This window comes from Nymphaea colorata, chromosome 7, assembly GCF_008831285.2.
Source record: "Nymphaea colorata isolate Beijing-Zhang1983 chromosome 7, ASM883128v2, whole genome shotgun sequence".
NCBI lineage: Eukaryota > Viridiplantae > Streptophyta > Magnoliopsida > Nymphaeales > Nymphaeaceae > Nymphaea > Nymphaea colorata.
This window is the reverse complement of record NC_045144.1, coordinates 5,366,618-5,385,946: the sequence shown is the minus strand read 5'-3', so window position 1 is coordinate 5,385,946 and position 19,329 is coordinate 5,366,618. Positions and strand designations below refer to the sequence as shown.

At 34.9% G+C, this 19,329-nt stretch overlaps 1 protein-coding gene across 7 annotated transcripts in view; it reads left to right on the top strand.

The window, feature by feature from the left end:
- LOC116257619 (uncharacterized) overlaps positions 1-17,679 on the top strand; it is a 49,326-nt gene extending 31,647 nt beyond the window's left edge. For 3 of the 7 annotated variants that reach the window (XM_050078750.1, XM_050078752.1, XM_050078751.1), the window contains one exon: positions 1,143-1,386. In XM_050078750.1, the coding sequence (XP_049934707.1) occupies positions 1,143-1,371 (229 nt within the window). In that variant the 3' untranslated portion in view covers positions 1,372-1,386. Of the gene's footprint in view, positions 1-1,142; positions 1,387-4,042; positions 4,533-10,213; positions 10,425-16,838; positions 17,137-17,277 lie in introns of those variants that run through there. The other 4 variants (XM_031634561.2, XM_050078754.1, XM_050078753.1 and 1 more) reach the window with 4 other exon arrangements.
- The last annotated feature ends 1,650 nt before the right edge of the window (positions 17,680-19,329 follow it).

Genomic DNA, 19,329 nt, shown 5'->3' with positions numbered 1-19,329 from the left:
TTTGGTACATGAATTCAAGGCTTCACATAGATTTTCATAGATTATTTTGTACCAATGCTTTCACAATTCCCATGATAATATCATCACAAATTCACTTGGTTTTGTTAGAATTTAAGGATTAGTTCTAATTGAAGTATACATATATGTGTTTATATGTTATCATATATCTTAAACTCCTAGTAGTTACATGTATGATTTGTATATATAAATATATGTATGTATGCATAGGCCTTTTTATATTTATTTTCCTTTTAATTTTCGTGTATTTTCTATAGATTTTTATCTCTTTTTATTTACAAAAGGAACTAGCTGTTGGCGGCTCCCAATGGCTAGAATCTAGCCATTGGAGCTGCCCAACACCTAGCTCCTTTTTCTCTTTCTTCCTTTATTTCTTCTATAAATAAGGGACTTGGGTCCCTTGCTTTGGGTGGGCTTTAAGGCCTGTTTTTGTGTATTATTTTAGATTGAATACAAGTTTTCACCTCTAGTTTGAGGTTTCTCCTTGTGTGATTTCTTGGAGTGGCTGGTATTTTCAAGAGTGTGATTCTTGAAGTGTTTTTATCATTAAGTTCAGGCCTGATTTACATGGTATCAGAGCCGTGGTTTGGCTCTTCGTTTGTTGATTTCCAAAGTCTTGAAAAATTCATCTTTGCTGCCTATTCGTGTAAATTAGACACTCAACTTGAGAATCAAAACACTTCAAGAGTTACACTTAGCCACTGTAAGAAATCACATCAGGAGACATCTCAAATTATAGGTGCAATGCTTCTAATTAATCTTCAATAAGATACAAAACCATGCCTAAAAGCCTTAGCAAAGCATGTGAATAGCCACCCTTCATATAGAGGGAGACTACACTAGATGGACAAAGAACTAGACGTTGGACTAGTTCCAACATCTCGAAATCTAGCTGTTGGGACTAGTCAACTCCTAGTCAAAGTCAAAAAAGGTCAAAATAAGAAAACAGAAAATAAACAACAAGAAAAATACATAAAGAAAGAAGAAAAAATTACATAAACATCCTAAGTATCAGAATATATATATATATATATATATATATATATATATTTATATTTATATAATATAAATCTGGATACATACATTCTAACACCCTCTTCAAACTTACGGTGTAATGACTGAAGGTTTGCCGAGAAGAAATTGAAACCTGGCAATAGCAAGAGCCTTGGTAAAGAAATCTTCTATTTGACATTCAGATGGAACATAGGAGAGGTCAATGTTTTTCCGAAGAAACTTTTCATGAACATAGTGACAATCCATCTCTATATGCTTTGTTCATTCATGGAACGTGTGATTGCTAGCGTTATAAATTGCATTCTTCTTGTCACAATAAAACTTAACATGATCAACTAGATGAATTCTCATATCTTTCAATAAACTTTTGAGCCACACAATTTCTATTGTTGTAGATGCAATGGTTCGATATTCAGCTTTAGTTGATGATAGAGACACCTTGTTCTATTTCTTGCATCGCCAGAAAATTAACGAATTATCTAAAAACACACAAAAACCAATAGTAGAGTGCATATTATTGGGATCTCTACCCCAATCAGCATCTGTATAAGCAATTAATTCTTATTTGGAAGAGGAAGATAAGAAAATCCCTTTGTTGATTGTATTATTGACATAACACATAATTCTCATTGCCGCCTCCATATGTACTGAAGTTGATCTTTGTTGGAATTGGCTTATAACATGAACCACATGAGCGATATCTGGCCTGGTGATAGAAAGATAAAAGAGAGCACTAACAATTTGTCGAAATGGAGTGGGGTTCTCTAATATCTCTCCATCATCAATCTTCATTTTTACTCCTAGAGCTTTTGAAGTGTCTACAATTTTGTCATCTGAAATTCCTGCTCTATCAATTATCTCACTAGCAAACTTCATTTGCAAAAGCAAAGCATCTTTTTTTTGCTATAGGCAACTTCAATTTCAAGAAAATACATTAGTCTTCCCAAATCAGTCATTTGAAAGCAATTCATAAGAAATTGTTTTACTTTTATAATTCATTCGGCATCATTGCCTGTAATTACCATATCATCAGCATATAACAACAATACAATTATGCCTATAGAAGTGTTTTTCACAAACATGGCAGTATCTGAATAGCATGATCGAAAAATTTGATCAAACATGACACTACTAAACTTATCAAACCAAGCCTCGGGAGCTTGTTTTAAATCATAAAGAGCTTTCTTAAGTTGTAAAACTTTGTCTTGAGGCAAGTCAAGTCTAGGAGGGGCGCTCATGAAAACTTCTTCATTTAAATTGCCATTTAGAAAAACATTTTTAACGTCCATTTGAAAAATAGGCCATTGATTAGTAGAAACAACTACAATAGGAGTTCTAATAGAGGTCATACGAGCAACTGGAACAAAGGTTTCTTCATAATTAATCCCATATTCTTGGGCATAGTCCTTAGCGACGAGTTTAGCCTTATACCTTTCTAATGTCCCATCACTTCTAGTTTTGACTTTATGGATCCACCTACATCCTTTGGTCATTTTCCCTGTAGGTAAAGAAACAATTTGTCAAGTCTTATTACTTTTGAGGGCTTTAAGCTCATGATTAATGGCTTCAATCCAATTTGGATGTTCCTTAGTCTCAATATAAGATGAAAGCTCATAAAAAGAATGATGTGCCATAAGACAAGCTTGGTATTTATGAGAAAAAGATTCATATGAAATAAATATTTGGGGAGGCCTAATATGCCTTTGGGACCTTCTAGGGTTGGATTGATTAGTTTCTTGAGTTGCATGACTCTTTCTCCTATAAATAATAGTATCTCTTGGAGGATCGTAATTTGTAGAACTATCTTTTCCAATTTCTTCAACTTGATCTTCATTACTAGAATCATCATCATCATCAAAATCAGTCCATAAAAAGCATAATCCTCTAGTTGCTTGGACTCACTCTTAAAGCCATCCAAAAATATCACATTTCTAGTAACATAGACTTTATCTCTTTCAATATCATAACATCTTTAACCCTTTTGTGTTTTCAGATACCCAATGAACACACAATTAATAGCTTTTGAGCAAAGTTTATCATTTTTGTCACTTAAAACATAACATTTGGAGCCAAAAACTTTTAAGTCTATTATAATTTGGCTTAATATTGTATAATCTTTTGAATGAAGAAATATGTTTAAAGATTTTGATAGGCATTCTATTAATCAAGTAGGTTGATGTTAAAACAGCTTCAGCCCAAAAATTTTTAGGAACATTTTTGGATAAAAGAAGTGCTTTTGTGGTTTTAATAATGTGCCTATGTTTTCGTTTAACCACCCCATTTTATTGTGGAGGCTTTGGGCAAGATTTTTGATGTACGATGCCTTTGTTTTTTAGGAATTGTTTAAATTCATTTGAAATAAATTCACCTCCCGAATCACTTCTAAAGACTTTAATGTTGGTGTCAAATTCGGTTTTAATCATGTTATAGAAATTCATGAAATTTACAAATACCTTTGATTCTTATTTGTGTTTGAGAAAGAAAACCCAAGCATGCATTGAGAAATCATCAATAAAAATCACATGATATAATAATCCTCCTTTAGACATAATAGGTGTGGGTTCCCATACATCCGTATGCACCAATTCAAAAGGCATTTGGACAACAAAATTTTTATTGTCAAAAGGTATGACCTTCATTTTTGCCTTGATACAATCATTACAACAAAAAATCTTTTGACAATGTTTTTCCAAGAAAGGAAGATGAGACATTTTCTCTAAATTTGAATGTCCAAGCCTTTGGTGCCAAGTTTGAATATCACATTTCTTGATGGTATTGCATAAGAGTCTTGAAAGGTCCAAAAAATTAATATAATAGAGATCGTTTGTCCTAAAACCTTTTCCAATCGTCTTCTTGGATAGATCGTCATGTTTCAAACATTTATATTGTGAGAAAATTATATCAAAACCAAGGTCAACTATTTGGGAAACAGATAATAAATTCATGTTCAGTTTAGGAATACATCTAACTTGGGCCACTTTTGAAACTTTGGATTCAAATGTTTGATCAGGGTTTCCAATAAAGTCAATTTCAAGAGGAGTTCCATGAGTTGTTTTCACAAAGGAATATGAATTATTTGTGGTGCATTCAGTGAAGAAGGATCTACAAGGAGTCATATGAAAGGATGCACTCGAATCAATAATCTAAGAAGACTTACTTGATGAAGTAGACGTAACAATAGCTCCCAATGTTGAAGGTGTACCTCCTCCCTTAAGCAATGGTTGAATGGCTTCAATAGTTTTGGTTGGAGAGCACTTGTGAGTTGATTAAGATGAACGGAATTTGATTCTTTCTTTTTTTCTTGGATGGAAGCAGCCGCATTGCTTCTTTTGTCAACACTTCTTAGCTTTGGACATTTGGGTTTAATATGTTCTTCTTGACAATGGTAACAAATAATCCTTCTTTTTCCTCCTTCATTTGATCAGTTGACATGTGGAGGTCGATAAGGCTTTAAGTAGGCCCCCGGCCTAGATGTAGCAAGGACATTGCTTGTTTTTTCACTATCAAGGTTTAGCCGATTCTCTTCCATTTCAAATTCAACAATAGAATCATTCATAGATGGTGTTTTAGGACGATGAAGCAAGAAAGTTTTTTAACACCATCAAATTCGGGTCTTAGACCAATGACAAACTTGTAAAATTTATCACTTTGGATTTGCTTTTTTTTTTTAGAACACATCAACCCAGTGCGGTTCAAATATGCTCAACTCATCGTACAATTGATCCATTTCAGCCACATAGTCTTTAATGAATCTATCTCCTTGTTGGAGATTATGAATCTTGAATTGAATATTGTGCATATATGCTACGTCCATCATAGTGTGAGTTTTCTTTTAGTATTTTCATGTTTCTTGAGCAGAATTTAATTTTGAAATTTGCCCACTAATAGCATTGTCTACACAAGTCCATGTAATAATTTTGTGATGACCTACCTTCCATTCTTCCCACTTCTTATTATACTCAGCCACAACCTTTTCCTTTTCCGTTCCATCCAATTCTTCAGCCTTTCCTTCAACAACTTTGGTCAAGTCTAATTGAGGTTCAATTTTTGTCCCATCAACTAGTCCCCAAAGACTTTTACTACGAATGAAATGCTTCATAGTTCTAGCCCATTGGATATAGTTTGTTGTTGAAAGTTTAGGAAAGGGAAGAGGGGAAACTTTTTCATCCATTAAACACTGTCAACAAGGATAAACTACTTACAGTTTTAGAAAGCTTGCTGCCATGTGAAGAAGAAAAGATCCCAGCAGCAAAAAAGGTCTGCAGCCCCCAAGCAGTAGGAGATAAGAATTTAGGTCTTCTATGTTGTGATCGAGTTGTTGAGCTTGTAAAAATGTAATTAAGTTGTTGATGCAGTACCAAGATGAAATCAACTATAAAATCAACAATAAGGGAGTTTGAAGCAACACCAAAACAGTCTACGAAATCTGCAACAATTTCAGCAAGAACATAATTATTTTTATGCAAAACAACAGTCACCACTTTCATCAAACAGTTGGTGTGCTTTATAGCCAAGAAGGCAGCAGGGGCTGCTTCTTCAAAGCTTTGAAAATCAGCAAAAGTAGAACAAAACCAAAGCTCTAATACCATGTAAATCAGACCTCAACTTGAGAAAAGAAACACTTCAAAAGTTACACCCTTAAAGATACCATCCACTCCAAGATATCTCATAAGGAGACACCTTAAACTAGAGGTGCAATACTTCTAATTAATCTTCAATAAGATACAAAACCAGACCTAAAAGCCTTAGCAAAGCATGTGAATAGCCACCCTTTATATAGAGGGAGACTACACTAAATGGCTAAAGAACTAGACATTGGACTAGTTCGAAGGGCTAGAAATCTAGCCGTTCGGATTAGTCAACTCCTAGTCAAAGTCAAGAAAGGTCAAAATAAAAAAACAAAAAATGAACAACAAGAAAAATACATATAAAAAAAATTACATAAACATCCAAGTATCAGTATATATATATATATATATATATATATATATCTGAACACATACATTCTAACATTTCGTAGCTATTAAGCACACCAACTGTTTGACGGAAGTATCAAATGTTGTTTTATGCAAGAGGAGCTGTCTTCTTGCTGATCTTTGGTAGCTGTTTTTTGTGGATATCTCGCTGACTTTTGTGGCCGTTTTTGGTGCTGTCACAAGCTTTTATCCTGCTAATTTTTTGTGGTTGATTTTGTGGACTATTTTGGTTGTGCCTCAAGCTCTCTTGTTGCTATTTTTGTGGCTGTTTTCATCTTAGTGCTACATCAACAACTCAACTATATCTATACAAGGTGCACATAATGGATGAGAGAACTACTTTCATTCCCCTCCCTAAACTTACTTCAATTTATTATGTTCAATGGGCAAGAACTATGAAACATTTCATTAGAAGTAAAGGATTGTAGGGACTTGTTGATGGGTCTAAAAGTGAGCTGCAATTAGTCTTAACCAAAACCATAGATGGAAAAACTCATGAACTGGATGAAATAAAAAAAGATAAGGTTGTGAATGAATATTAGAAAAAATGAGAAAAAAATGGAAGATAGGATAAAATCATTACATGGATTCTTGCTTGGGTTGATACTATAACAATGAATAAAAAGACAAAACATAATTTTACTCATGAAGCTTGGGAATTTCTCAAGAAAACCCATATTACGAAGGATGTAGCCTACATGAGCAACCTTCAAATGAAGATTGCAAGTCTTCAACAATGAGATAAATCTATTCAGTAGTACGTTGGAGAGATGAAACAATTATGAGTTTGAACTAGCCTTATTTGAACCTGAATGCCTTGATCCAAATTCATAGTGTTAAAAGAAAAACAAATTCAAAGGGAGAATTTTTTTAAATTTATTCTTGATTAGACCGGAATATGGTGGGGTCAAAACCTCTTTACTTCATAGACATAAAGTGCCATATATAAATAAGACCATAGCGGAGCTTCAAGTGGAAGAGAATAGACCTAACATTTCTAAGGAGAAGAATGAAAGTGTCTTGCTACCTCAAGACCCGGCGCTCATATGAAAACCTATAGGCCTCATCATTTCAATCAAAATTATGAGGATAGCAGCAAAAAGATTATGTTTTCATTGTCGAGTAGAAGGACATATTAAACCTAGGTGTCCTAAATTGAAGAAATTTGATATGAAGACAAATGTGGCTGGGGTAATGCATGAAGAAGGTAATCACTTCGTCCTAGACAAGATTGTAAGTGCTCTCCAACCGAAGCTCATTGATGTTCTTCAACTGCTTTTCAAAGAAGGGGTTTCTCCAATTTCCCGAGCAACAGTGGCATCTAAATATCAAGTAAGTACTCTTGGATACTTGATTCCGGAGCTTCATTTCATATGATTCATTGTAGTTCACTACCTACCGAATGTACTAAGGAAGAATCATGCCCTTTTGTTAAAACTACCGAGGGAACTCCTCTTGAAATCAAATGTATTGGAAACATTGATCAAAATTTTAATTCAAAACTTTTCAAAATACCAAAAGTAAGATTTATTCCTACACTTAACACGAATCTCTTGTCGATTTCTCAAATAACTAATCATGGACATGTTATTATATTCTCATAAAATAAATTTTTTATATAGGACCATCTTTCCAAGAAGACGATTGGAGAAGGTTTTAGGAAAAATGATCTCTACTATGTTTGATTATTTCAATCTTTCCAACCCTACTTGCAACATTGCCAAGAAAAGTGACATTCAAATTTGACATCAAAGACTTGGACACTCAAGTTTACGAAAAATGTCTTGTATTCCATTTTTGGAGGAAAAAAGTAAAGAAACGATTTTTTTGTGATGATTGTATTAAAGCTAAAATTAAGACTTTACCTTTTGGCAATAGAAACTTTGTTGCAAAAGCACCATTTGAATTAGTGCATTCGGATGTATGGGGACCCGCTCCTATTATGTTTAAAGGTGGTTTGCTATATTGTGTTATTTTGTTGGATGATTACTTTCGATATGCTTGGGTTTATTTTCTTAAACACAAATCGGAAGTTTTTACGAATTTCAAAAACTTTTAAAACATGATTAAAACACAATTTGAGCCAACCTAAAATTTTTTATAAGTGATTATGAGGGAGAATTCATTTCTAATGAATTTGAAGAATTTCTAAAAGAAAAAAAAATTATACATCAAAAGACTTGTCCCGTAACCCCCAACAAAAATGGAGTTGCCAAAAGAAAATATAGACATATTTTTGAAACAACAAGAGCTTCTCTTATGTCAAAAAATGTTTCAACAAATTTTTAGACGTAAGCCATTTTAACTTCCATTTATTTGATTAGTAGAATGCCTTCTAAGGTTTTAGAAAACATCTCACCTTTTCAAAAACTTTTTAATTTGGTGCCAATTTTTAAACGCTGTAAAGTCTTTGGTTGCAAGTGTTACATTCTAAATGATAAAAATAACAAACTTTCATCTAAGGCTATTCAATGTATATTTATTGGCTATTCCAAAACTCAAAAAAGATATTAATGCTATGACATTGAAAAAGATAAAGTGTTTGTTTCAAGAAATGTGGTATTTTTAGAAGAAGAAAATGACTTTGATGCAAATGAACTCAATCATGAAAATGACTATTCGTTCTTATAGATAAAAGATGATAATGATGATGATGATGTTTTGCATTCTTCATATGATGATACTTTGAATGAGATTGTTAGCATTTCTTTTGATAATAGGCCACCAAGAAAAGTTATAGTTTATAGCCTTATAGGAGACAGACTCAAGAAAACGCCCAAGAGTCTCAACCTACTCTTAGGAGATCTCAAAGAGATAGTAATCCACCTCAAAAGTTTGTCTCGTTCGAGTCTTTTTTCCCAAAACATAGGGCTTTTTTATTAGCTATTCACTCCTTTGATGAACCCTCATCCTATCTTGTAGCCAAAACTAACCCACATTGGATTGAAGGTATGGACAATGAACTTAGAGCCCTTGAAAACAATAAAACTTGGGACATTGCTTCTCTTCTTATAGGAAATAAGACAATAGGATGTAGGTGAGCATATAAAGTTAAGATTAGAAGTGATGTATCACTTCAAAGGTATAAAACTAGAGTAGTTGCTAAAGGATATGCTCAAGAAAATGACATAGACTACGAGAAGACCTTTGCTCCTGTCGCTTGAATGACATTAGTTAGGACCCCAATGACCGTTGCTGCCATCAAGCAATGGTCCATGTATCAAATGGATGTCAAGAATGTTTTTTTGAATGGTTACTTTGAGGAGGTGTACATGGACTCACCCCTTGGGCTTGATTTACCTTAAGGCTGAAGAGAAAGTTCTCCATCTTAGAAATGTACTGTATGGTTTGAAACAAACTCCAAAAGCTTGGTTTGACATGTTTAGCAATGTTATGTTTAAACAAAGACTTGAATCATGTTATTATGATATTGCTATGTTTGTTAAAAATATTGCCATAGGTATACTTGTGTTGCTTTTATATGTAGACGATATGATTATTACAGGCATAGTCACAAATAACGTTTTGGAGTTTTAAACGGCGAGGTTTTTCTTGAGTACAATACGATGAACTTAAAAAAAGGAAAAATATGGTAAATTTTTAAAATTTAAACAACTAAAAATGGGGGTAAAATGAAATAAGAAAGAAACTAATAACACAAACATCAAAAGATAAGTAGATTTGCAACAAATAAAAAAAATGAAAAAAAACTGTTTGGCATTAAAAAAAGAAAAAAGTGAAAAAAACGTGATAAAAACCAATGTTGTAAAACGTGTATCGTAAGGCGTATCGGTTGGGCTTTAAGATACGCCGTATCGTAACGTATCGTAATCGTATCGTATTTTTTTTTTAAATAATAATAATAAATCATAAAAAATTAAAAAAAATCGAAAAATTCATAAAAAAAATAGAAAAAATTAAAAATAATAAATTCTTCATAGAAAACATGTTTTAGATAATGATAGACTTATTATTGCTAAATGCTATAAACTTACGCGTTCACGGTTCATCATTCATACTTCATAGACATCAAAATTCATAACAATATCATTCAATTTCAATCAACAAAGCATAAGTCATAAAGTGATAAAGTCAGACAACATTCAAGTGTTCAACAACCATAGATAACTCTTAAGTGGTTCGATACATATAATGATTCATCATTCATAATCTTCATAATCTTCATCTTCATCTTCATCGTCAAGAATTGGAAGATCCTCACCAACATATTCAGCACCAGCAGTAGCACTAGCAGACTCTCCTTCATCAACAAAGCCTTCTGTTGCTTCAGCTTCAAGGTTGAAGCATTCAAGATCTTCATCATCAAATATTGTAGCCGGTTCTTCCTCAATCCATGGCTCCAGATTGTCAAAGTTTTCCAAGTTGATAGGATCGAACTGAGATGTGTGCTTCCTTGCTGATGTTTTTTGTAATTCGCTACGTTACATAAGAGAAAACTTGTTAATATATAATTTCATATAAATATATTGTACAAAAAATGTAAACATTAAGCTATATTACCTTTGTTTCAACCTCATATTATATCGAACAAAGACAAGGTCATTCAACCTTTTATGTTCGAACCTATTCTTTTTTTTGCTATGGATATGTTGGAACACACTCCAGTTCCTTTCGCATCCACTAGCACTGCATGTCTGGCTGAGGACTTTGATTGCAAAACGTGTTAGGTTTGGACAATCAAACCCATACCTATTCCACCACAAATCTAAACAAAAATATAATGTTATAACAAATCAATGTGAAAGTTCTAAAAGAATCAAATGTTACAAATGCAAAGTAAATTAAACATTTCTATGTATTTACCTGGACGCATGGTTGTCTTGGCTCGAACGGCGACAGGTTATCCCATGCCCCGATAACAAGTATCATATAGATCTAACTCATTGTTGACGACATCTTGTTCTCTAGAATCTGCCACTAACACGTTAATACAATCCAACAAACCACTTAAGACTTCTTTGTCCTTCTTAAATGTAGGAGAAAATCTAATTGCAGGATTTAGATAGTAAGCTGCTGCATAAAGAGGTTGATGAAGCTGTCCAGTCCACTTTTTATCTATCATCTTCCATATGGGCATATATAACTTTTTCTTTCCTTTTAAATTGTCTCGAATTGCCTTTTTTGCTTTATCCATGGCCTCATATAAGTACCTTATGGAAGGCCTATCCTCGCTGTCAGCTAACCTAAGGACTTTCACTAATGGAACACAAACATTCAATAGCTTCACACATGATTCCCAAAATTCGTTATTAAATATGATATCCACAACTAAAGAAGCATTTCTTTTATGAGCATGTGGATATGCAGCCCATCCTTCACTAGCGAACATCTGCCTCAAAGGAGTTCTTTGTTTCACCACACTCTGCACAGTCAATACATTTGTGGCAAATCTAGTTTGTGCAGGTTGTATTAATTCAACTCATTTTGTAAACTTTCTCATCAAACTCAATACATATGCATGATTATAGATAAATTTTGTTACCTCTTGACATTGGTCAATGGGTGATTTCATATCATGCATCTCATTAAGATCTTGAAGCATAAGATTAACACAATGAGTGACACATGGACTCCAAAAGAATGTTCCATACTTTTGAAATAACAAATCTCCTGCAGCTCTATAATTTGCAGCATTATCTGTAATAAACTGTACAATGTTTGTAGGACCAACTTCTTGTATGACATTATCAAAAACATTGAACAAAATCCTCAGCAGTCTTAGGAACATCAGACAAGTCAAGAGATTTCTAGAACATTGTACCTTTAGGGCAATAAACAAGAAAATTTACAAGTGTTCTTGACCTTGTATCAGTCCATCCATTTGACATAATGAAGCAACCTGTTTCCTTCCAAGATAATTTCAATTGATCGCAATGTTCAAACACTTCTTTCACTGTATCTTGAAGAATTTTACCCCTCAACTAATGATATGATGGCATTTTGAATCCGGGGCCTATAAAAGCAATTGCATCTGCTATGGCTTGGAATTGAAAAGAATTAGCTGCATTAAATGGAATACATGCATCATCACGAATCTGCGGCTGACCACTTGGGCTAGTATATGAAGGGAAAAAGCTCTTAATAGAGCCAACACTAGACCTACCGGTAGGAACTCTACCACTAGGTGGTCGCATACCACGCCTGGCCCTATCTGTTGTGCCTCTTCTCTTTCTTCCCGTTACGCCAGATCGACCTCCTTCATACATGATCCCTTTTCCTCTACGATTTCTACCTCTTGAGGTCTCCAAATTTGTTCTTAGAATGGTATCTTCTTCATCGTCACATTCATAAGCTTCTTCCTCAGCACGAATCTGCGGCTGACCACCTCGGCTAGTATATGAAGGGAAAAAGCTCTTAATATAGCCAACACTAGACCTACCGGTAGGAACTCTACCACTAGGTGATCGCATACCATGCCTGGCCCTATCTCCTGTGCCTCTTCTCTTCCTTCCCGTTACGCCAGATCGACCTCCTTCATACATGATCCCTTTTCCCTTTACGATTTCTACCTCTTGAGGTCTCCAAATCTGTTCTTAGAATGGTATCATCTTCATCGTCACATTCATAAGCTTCTTCCTCTTCTTCTTCATCTTCCAAAGGCTCATTATAGCCTACATCTGCCTCTTCAATTTCTTTCTGTATCCTCTTTTGATGTAAAGCATGAAGCATATTTAAACATTGCTGACGCACATATGGAGGCAAAGGTTTGTTTGGTCCTCCAACACAATGAGACGCGTCTTTGGAGGTCCCTGCCAAATGGTGTTTCATTCTACTAATCTCTCCTGAAAATGTATTCCCACAGAAGCTACATTTGAGTTTCAAACGGTTATTCTCCTTCACCCTTTCGCACCATTGCCATGTGGGATCCATATCTTCAAAATAAAAAAATGAAATCCTATGGTAAACTTAATGAAAAACACTCAAAATCTATCAATCTACGATTATACGGTAAAAAATTATGAATACATGGTAAAAACATGAGATTTTATACCTTACGAAAAAGAAATGAAGAAAACCCCTTTCCTCCCAACGAAAATCAACCACCCACGCACAAATCGACCCCTTAATCTTCGATTTAACGGTGAAAATCAACTTTTTGATGGTGAAAATGGACGATCGCCCTCCCTGACGGCAGTATCCAAGCTTGAGAAATGAAGAACGGAGGCTTTTTTTTCAAAAAGAAGCTGGCCAAATAAGTAGGTCTCGGGCCCCCTTTTGCGAAATCAACCTGTATCGTACGATACGGGGTGTATCGCCCCGTATCGTACGATACGGGCCCTGAATTGCATGATACGTGCGATACGGGCCCTGTAGTGCACGATACGTGCGATACGGGCCCTGTATTGCACGATACGTGCGATACAGGAATGATACACCCCCTATTTACGATACGGGGGGTGTATCGTACCGTTATTTAAAAACAATACGGTACGTATCGTACGATACGGGGTTGTATCGTACGATACGTACAACACTGATAAAAACCCATTAAAAACGCGTTGAAAATGTGTTTTTTCGTTTTTAATGTTTTTTAAAAAAACATGTTTTTTAAGTTTTAAACGACAATTTAATTTATCGCGTTTTTTTTCATGTTTTTCTTGAAAAAAAACACGTTTTTTGTGACTATTTACATGTAATGATGCCACCAGAGTTATGCAGGTAAAGGATTTCCTAAAGAATGAATTTGAAATGACTGATTTGGATAACATATTTCCTTGATATTGAAATAGCTTATAGTAGAAGAGAATACAAAGTTTGCCAATAATGCTATAAGCATATATGGAATTACTGATGACAAGGTGGTCGATACTCCTGAAGCTTTAGGAGTAAAGATGAAGATTGACGATGAAGAAATTCTAAAAAATCCCATACCTTTTTGTCAATTGGTTGGAGTTCTCACATATCTATCCATCACAACGCCCGACATGTCTCATGTTGTACGTGTCATAAGTCAATTTCAACAATTACCTACTTCTGTACCTACGGGTGCTACATTGAAGATTGTTTGATATGTCAAACACACTATCACTAAGCGACTTTTCCTATCTTTCGCATCAAATTTGAATATGATTGCTTATACTAATGCTAATTGGTGTGGAGGTCCTAACAATAGGCATTCCACCATAGGTTTTTGTGTTTTTTTAGGTGACTCTCTTATCTTTTGGAGGTGCAAAATGCAAAATAAAGTCTCTCTATCTTCATCCGAAACAGGGTATCGTGCTATGACTACCACCACCATGGAGATTGTATGGTTAAAAAGTTTATTGAAGGACATTAGAATTGACTTGACTAAAGCCACTAAGCTCTGCTTCGACAATAAAAGCGCCATCTACATTGCTAGCAATCAAACATTTCATGAAAAGACAAAACATATTGAACACATTGTGAGAGAAGAATATCTTAGCCGAGCAATTGACATATCTTTTACTAAGTCACATGGACACTTTATTTTTGCCACCGCACCTGCGTCGACATGACTAACAGTTGGGTGTGGTCAGCCACACTCGACCATTTCTGTCCATTTTCGACACGCACCTGACTCGCGTTTGACTCGAGTCGATTGCGGTCAACCGGTGTCAAGTCTATATGTGTCCTTTTTTGTTTGCTATTTTTTAATTATTTCATTATAAGTATTGAAAAGGGGGTTAGGGCTTCGATTGAAGTCAGTCGACCACCCGATCCCTTTGGAGTTCGGCCTTCCATGTGTGTGTGAAGAGACTTGATAGACGATGATTCTCCGGCGGCCATCGGTGTGACGGTGACCTGAGATTGGCATACTGTCTTCCAGTGGCGACCTTCAGCCCTTCTCTGGCATAAGGCAACCAGCATTTAGTCCTCTAGCAGCCAGTGTTTTTCTTATATCAGTTTTCAATTATTTCGTGATCGGCGATAGTGACTTGCAGGCTGTCTTCGAGTCCTCCGACGTTTTCCGTGGAGTTTTATTATTCTACCAAGTATCAACTTATCACCCTTTTATTTTTATTTTTTCACTGTTGTCCAGTTTTTTTTTAAGGTATGTGATGACTTATGAATAATTGTTTGCTCCTGCTGCAATGCTGTTTTTTTTTTTTTCAGTTCTTATTTGTGATGTACCTTTTTTTAGGATCTATAATTATTGTCTGAAATATGTTATTGTTTTATTGCTATTTTTATAGAATACGATATACAGTTGTGTTGTAACTTTCCGTTTTAACATTTTGTTTTACACTTCTACTGCTATTTCATATCATTGGTTTTAATATATTAATATATAAGTTTGTTACTTGTATTACAGGTGCCGCCATGTTTTACTTTCCAAGTGTTAATTTCAATTTCTGCTTTTGTATATATCCTAGTATCTAAGTCACATGGGTACTTCAGTAAAGTTCACGTACCCGTGTCGCCGTACCCGTACCCAAAATGAGTACTTTGACACTTGGGTACCTATAGATCCAAACTGCTTAATTTTACTTTGATTTATTTTTTTCCACCTTACTTTTTATTCTATTCTTTGGATGTGAAAATTCGATTGATGTTCATATTTGACTAGGGGGCTCCTTGTTGTCCATATGTCTAAAGTTTTTCATAAGTTTCTTAAACACACTGCTGCAAGAGCCGTCGTTATATATTTTCTATGTTATTTATTTGTTTATGTTGATGTATGTTCTTTAGTTTGATACATATTTTTTAAGTATTTCTTATTGTTTATATATATACGGCCGTATCCCCGCACCCAAGTTTTTTTAAAATGGTCAGTATCCGTATCCACACCGGCACCCGTACCCGTACCCGTACCTATGTGATGTAGGCTAGTATGTTATATTACTGAGTTACAGTAACTGTATATAGTATATGCTGTTCTAAACTTCTAATATGGTCGTATGCATTACGTTCTATACATTAATAACTTAAGGACTCGTTGAATTGTTGATTTGCTATTTCGTATTTGTTATTTGATAATTTTGTTTTTTATAGACAAATTTGCTGTATATATATATAATAAATTGATAATAATAATAAAAATTATTCTTGCCACACTGCCACACCTATATTTTTTGGGATGTGCCGCTTTGGCATCTGCACCCGCACTCGCACCCCGCACCTATGTGACATAGACCTTTTGTTCCTTTAGAATGTCGACTTGGAGATTTCTTCACCAAGGCACATGCTTAAGCAAGATTTCAGTTTCTTGGCAAACTTTCGGTGATCACACTACAAGTTTGAAGGGGGGGGGAGGTGTTACAATTTATAGATTAGCTCTAATGTAAGTATACATATATGTTTTTATATGTAGTATCATATATCTTAAACTCCTAGTAGTTTGATGTATGATTTATATATGTATGCGTAGCCTTTTTGTATTTATTTTGCTTTTAATTTTCGTGTATTTTTCTGTATATTTTTTATTTCTTTTTATTTACAAAAGGAACTAGCTGTTGGCTGCTCCCAATGGCTAGAAATCTAACCGTTGGAGCTGCTCAACTGCTAGCTCTTTTTTCTCCTCCTTTTTTTCTTCTATAAATAAGGAACTTGGGTCCCTTGCTTTGGGTGGACATTAAGGCCTATTTTTGTGTATTATTTGAGTTTGAATACAAGTTTTCATCTGTAGTTTGAGGTTTCTCTTTGTGTAAAATTTCTTGGAGTAGCTGGTATCTTCAAGAGTGTGATTCTTGAAGTGTTTCTATCATTAAGTTTAGGCCTGATTTACAGGTTTTTACCTTTTAAAATTAATTTTGATATGTTTTTTGTAACTTTTTAATATCTTTCAATTATATTTTCTATTTTAGTATGTACCCTTTATTGCTTATGGTCAATATTTTACCTTCCCAGATGTAGTCGAGACATGATATTCTGCCCTATAAACCTTCTGTCCGTAGTGGTGACAATGGTGTGCAGTTTGTTTGCTCTTTGTATATCTATGCAAAACACGAGCTCTCAGTAGCAAAGGTTCCAGGTCTCTTTCTGATATATTGGTATCCTCAAATCCATGAATTGGTTTTTGGAAGGTCATCACGGCAGGAAAGTGTTGTGACCTGCTCTGTGTATAAAAATATAAATGATTGCCGTAGGTTTCTAATATCAAAAGGAGCGAAATAGCGACAATGTGTTTGGTTGTTGAGGGTATACTTCCGTGGCCACGATTTTTTTTTTCCTTTAATTGTTCATAAAATGTGCATTAGATCTTCATTCCAACCATCGTTCATCTTGAAATCTGATGGTTTAGTTGCTAAACTGACAGCTTTGATATTTTGGTTCTTGATAAAAACAGTTAGATTGGTCGACCCATCTAAGATGGTTGGATAGAAGATCTCCAAAGTTCAAGAATGGTAGGAATTGAATTCCCGGGGTTCATCTCTCATGAAATGATATGGTCCTCAGGCTGGGTTTCCTACATTCTCCATTATGTCATGTCCGTCTCAAGGCGATGCTGAGATGGATGGGTACGTATCTATTTAATCAATGTGGCCATGAAATATTCTTGAAACGCAGAGCAAATTAATTCTTTCTGTTATTTTTTTACACCATGATTTTTGTGTAACATCTGACCTGGAAGCTTGGATGGGGAAGGGAAGATTGTAGAAACAATCAATCAGCGGCACAATATGCAAATCTTGATGTGCCAGTTCTAGCACCAACTGGAGAAATTGGAGGCTTTTTCTTTGATTGACAACTTGATTTTGTTTTTAGAGCCACCTGATCTAATGGATTTAGTGGTTTGATCTGGCACAAGTAGAGCTGGGCATTGGGCTGGGCTGGCCTGACGCATGATAAGGCCAGGTGATGTGACCATTCCTAGGACCATGTACCTCCCTACTACTCACATAGAGTGTGGCTACAAGGAATCCCGGAGAGGGGCAAGGTTAAATGCCGTTCTTTAGATCTCTCTGAGTTCTAGCCCTTTGTTTCTATTCTATCCATCAGTTTAATATCTACCAGAGATTTGAGAAGCAAGGGAGATCGAGAAGATGCATAGGGAACAACTAATGACATACTTGCACTCAACCATCCAACTATATAGAAATGTTTGCCTAATTAGTAGACAGCTGAAAAAAGTCACGTTGGTTAAATAATATCTCATGAAACAGGCTGGTAAATAACATTATATGGTCATAGTTAATTAATCAAGCATATATAATATCTGTTTTCTTCTTCACGGAGTGTTTCCGCCATTTTCCCCTTAACGAGCATCTAAAATGACTTCCCCCATTCCTTTGACCTGCGAGCATCTAAAATGACTTTCACCATTCCTTTGTCCTGCGTTCGTGATGCTTTTTCCTATTTCTTATTGTACATATTCATCGGGCAGTCATCAATTTCATTCTTCGAATTGATTCTTTACTTTGCATGCATGTCTACTGAATGGCCCCTTTCCTGGACAGCCCTAGTAGTATATAAAAGTTTGCCAAGCTCCCGATCAAATATTTAGATACATTAGGAAAGTGGTAGAATTCGATAATATCAAAAGTTATCCACTTGAGCATTTTACTTCAAGAAAGAGAAAAACTACAAGAGACATTTCTGGTCATCAAAAAACTTGGTTTCATGAAGACCAAATTTTATGAAAACCTGGATAAAAACCCAACTTCTAAAATCTAGTTTGGATGTCCGAATTGTAAGACAACAACTGTGGAGAGGGGGGTCGAAGTCAGTTTTGCTGGAAAAACTTTCAGGCAGCAGGTACTTATATATATATATATATATATATATATATATATACATATATATACATAAATAAAATAATAATAATAATAATAAATATTTAAGATTCCCATTTAAAATAAATAACTTTTAAGAGACTGGTGTGGAAACTGCCCACACCAGTCACAATGTGGCTACGCCACAACTTTCGGCAGGAGGCAACCAGATTTTGCTGAAATTGGGTTTTAGCATACTCCAATAATCCAATTTTAATGTCATCCATTGTAGTCTAAACCAGGCCTGCCTCCACAACCTGGTTTTAGACTGTCAATCCACAACCTGGTTTTAGACTGTCAACCAAATGCCCCTGTATTCTTTAAGAGTAGTGCATGGTTTAATTGTAAATCATGGTGAACATGTATGTGATCTCTAGAGCTAAACAGCTCATATATTACTTTTCAATTAACGTTCCTAATGAAAGATTTCTATACAGTCATGAGCCACCAAGACTACCGCTCTCGTGGGAATGCTCTACTAGAATACTAAACAAACCTAAAATACTTGATATTTCATGAGGAGAAGAAAAGAAGTTAAGTCTAACTAAATAGTTTGTTTGTCATAAACTGAACCATCAAAGTAAAGTACACGCATGAAAAGCTAATAAAAAGAACTCCTAACCTAG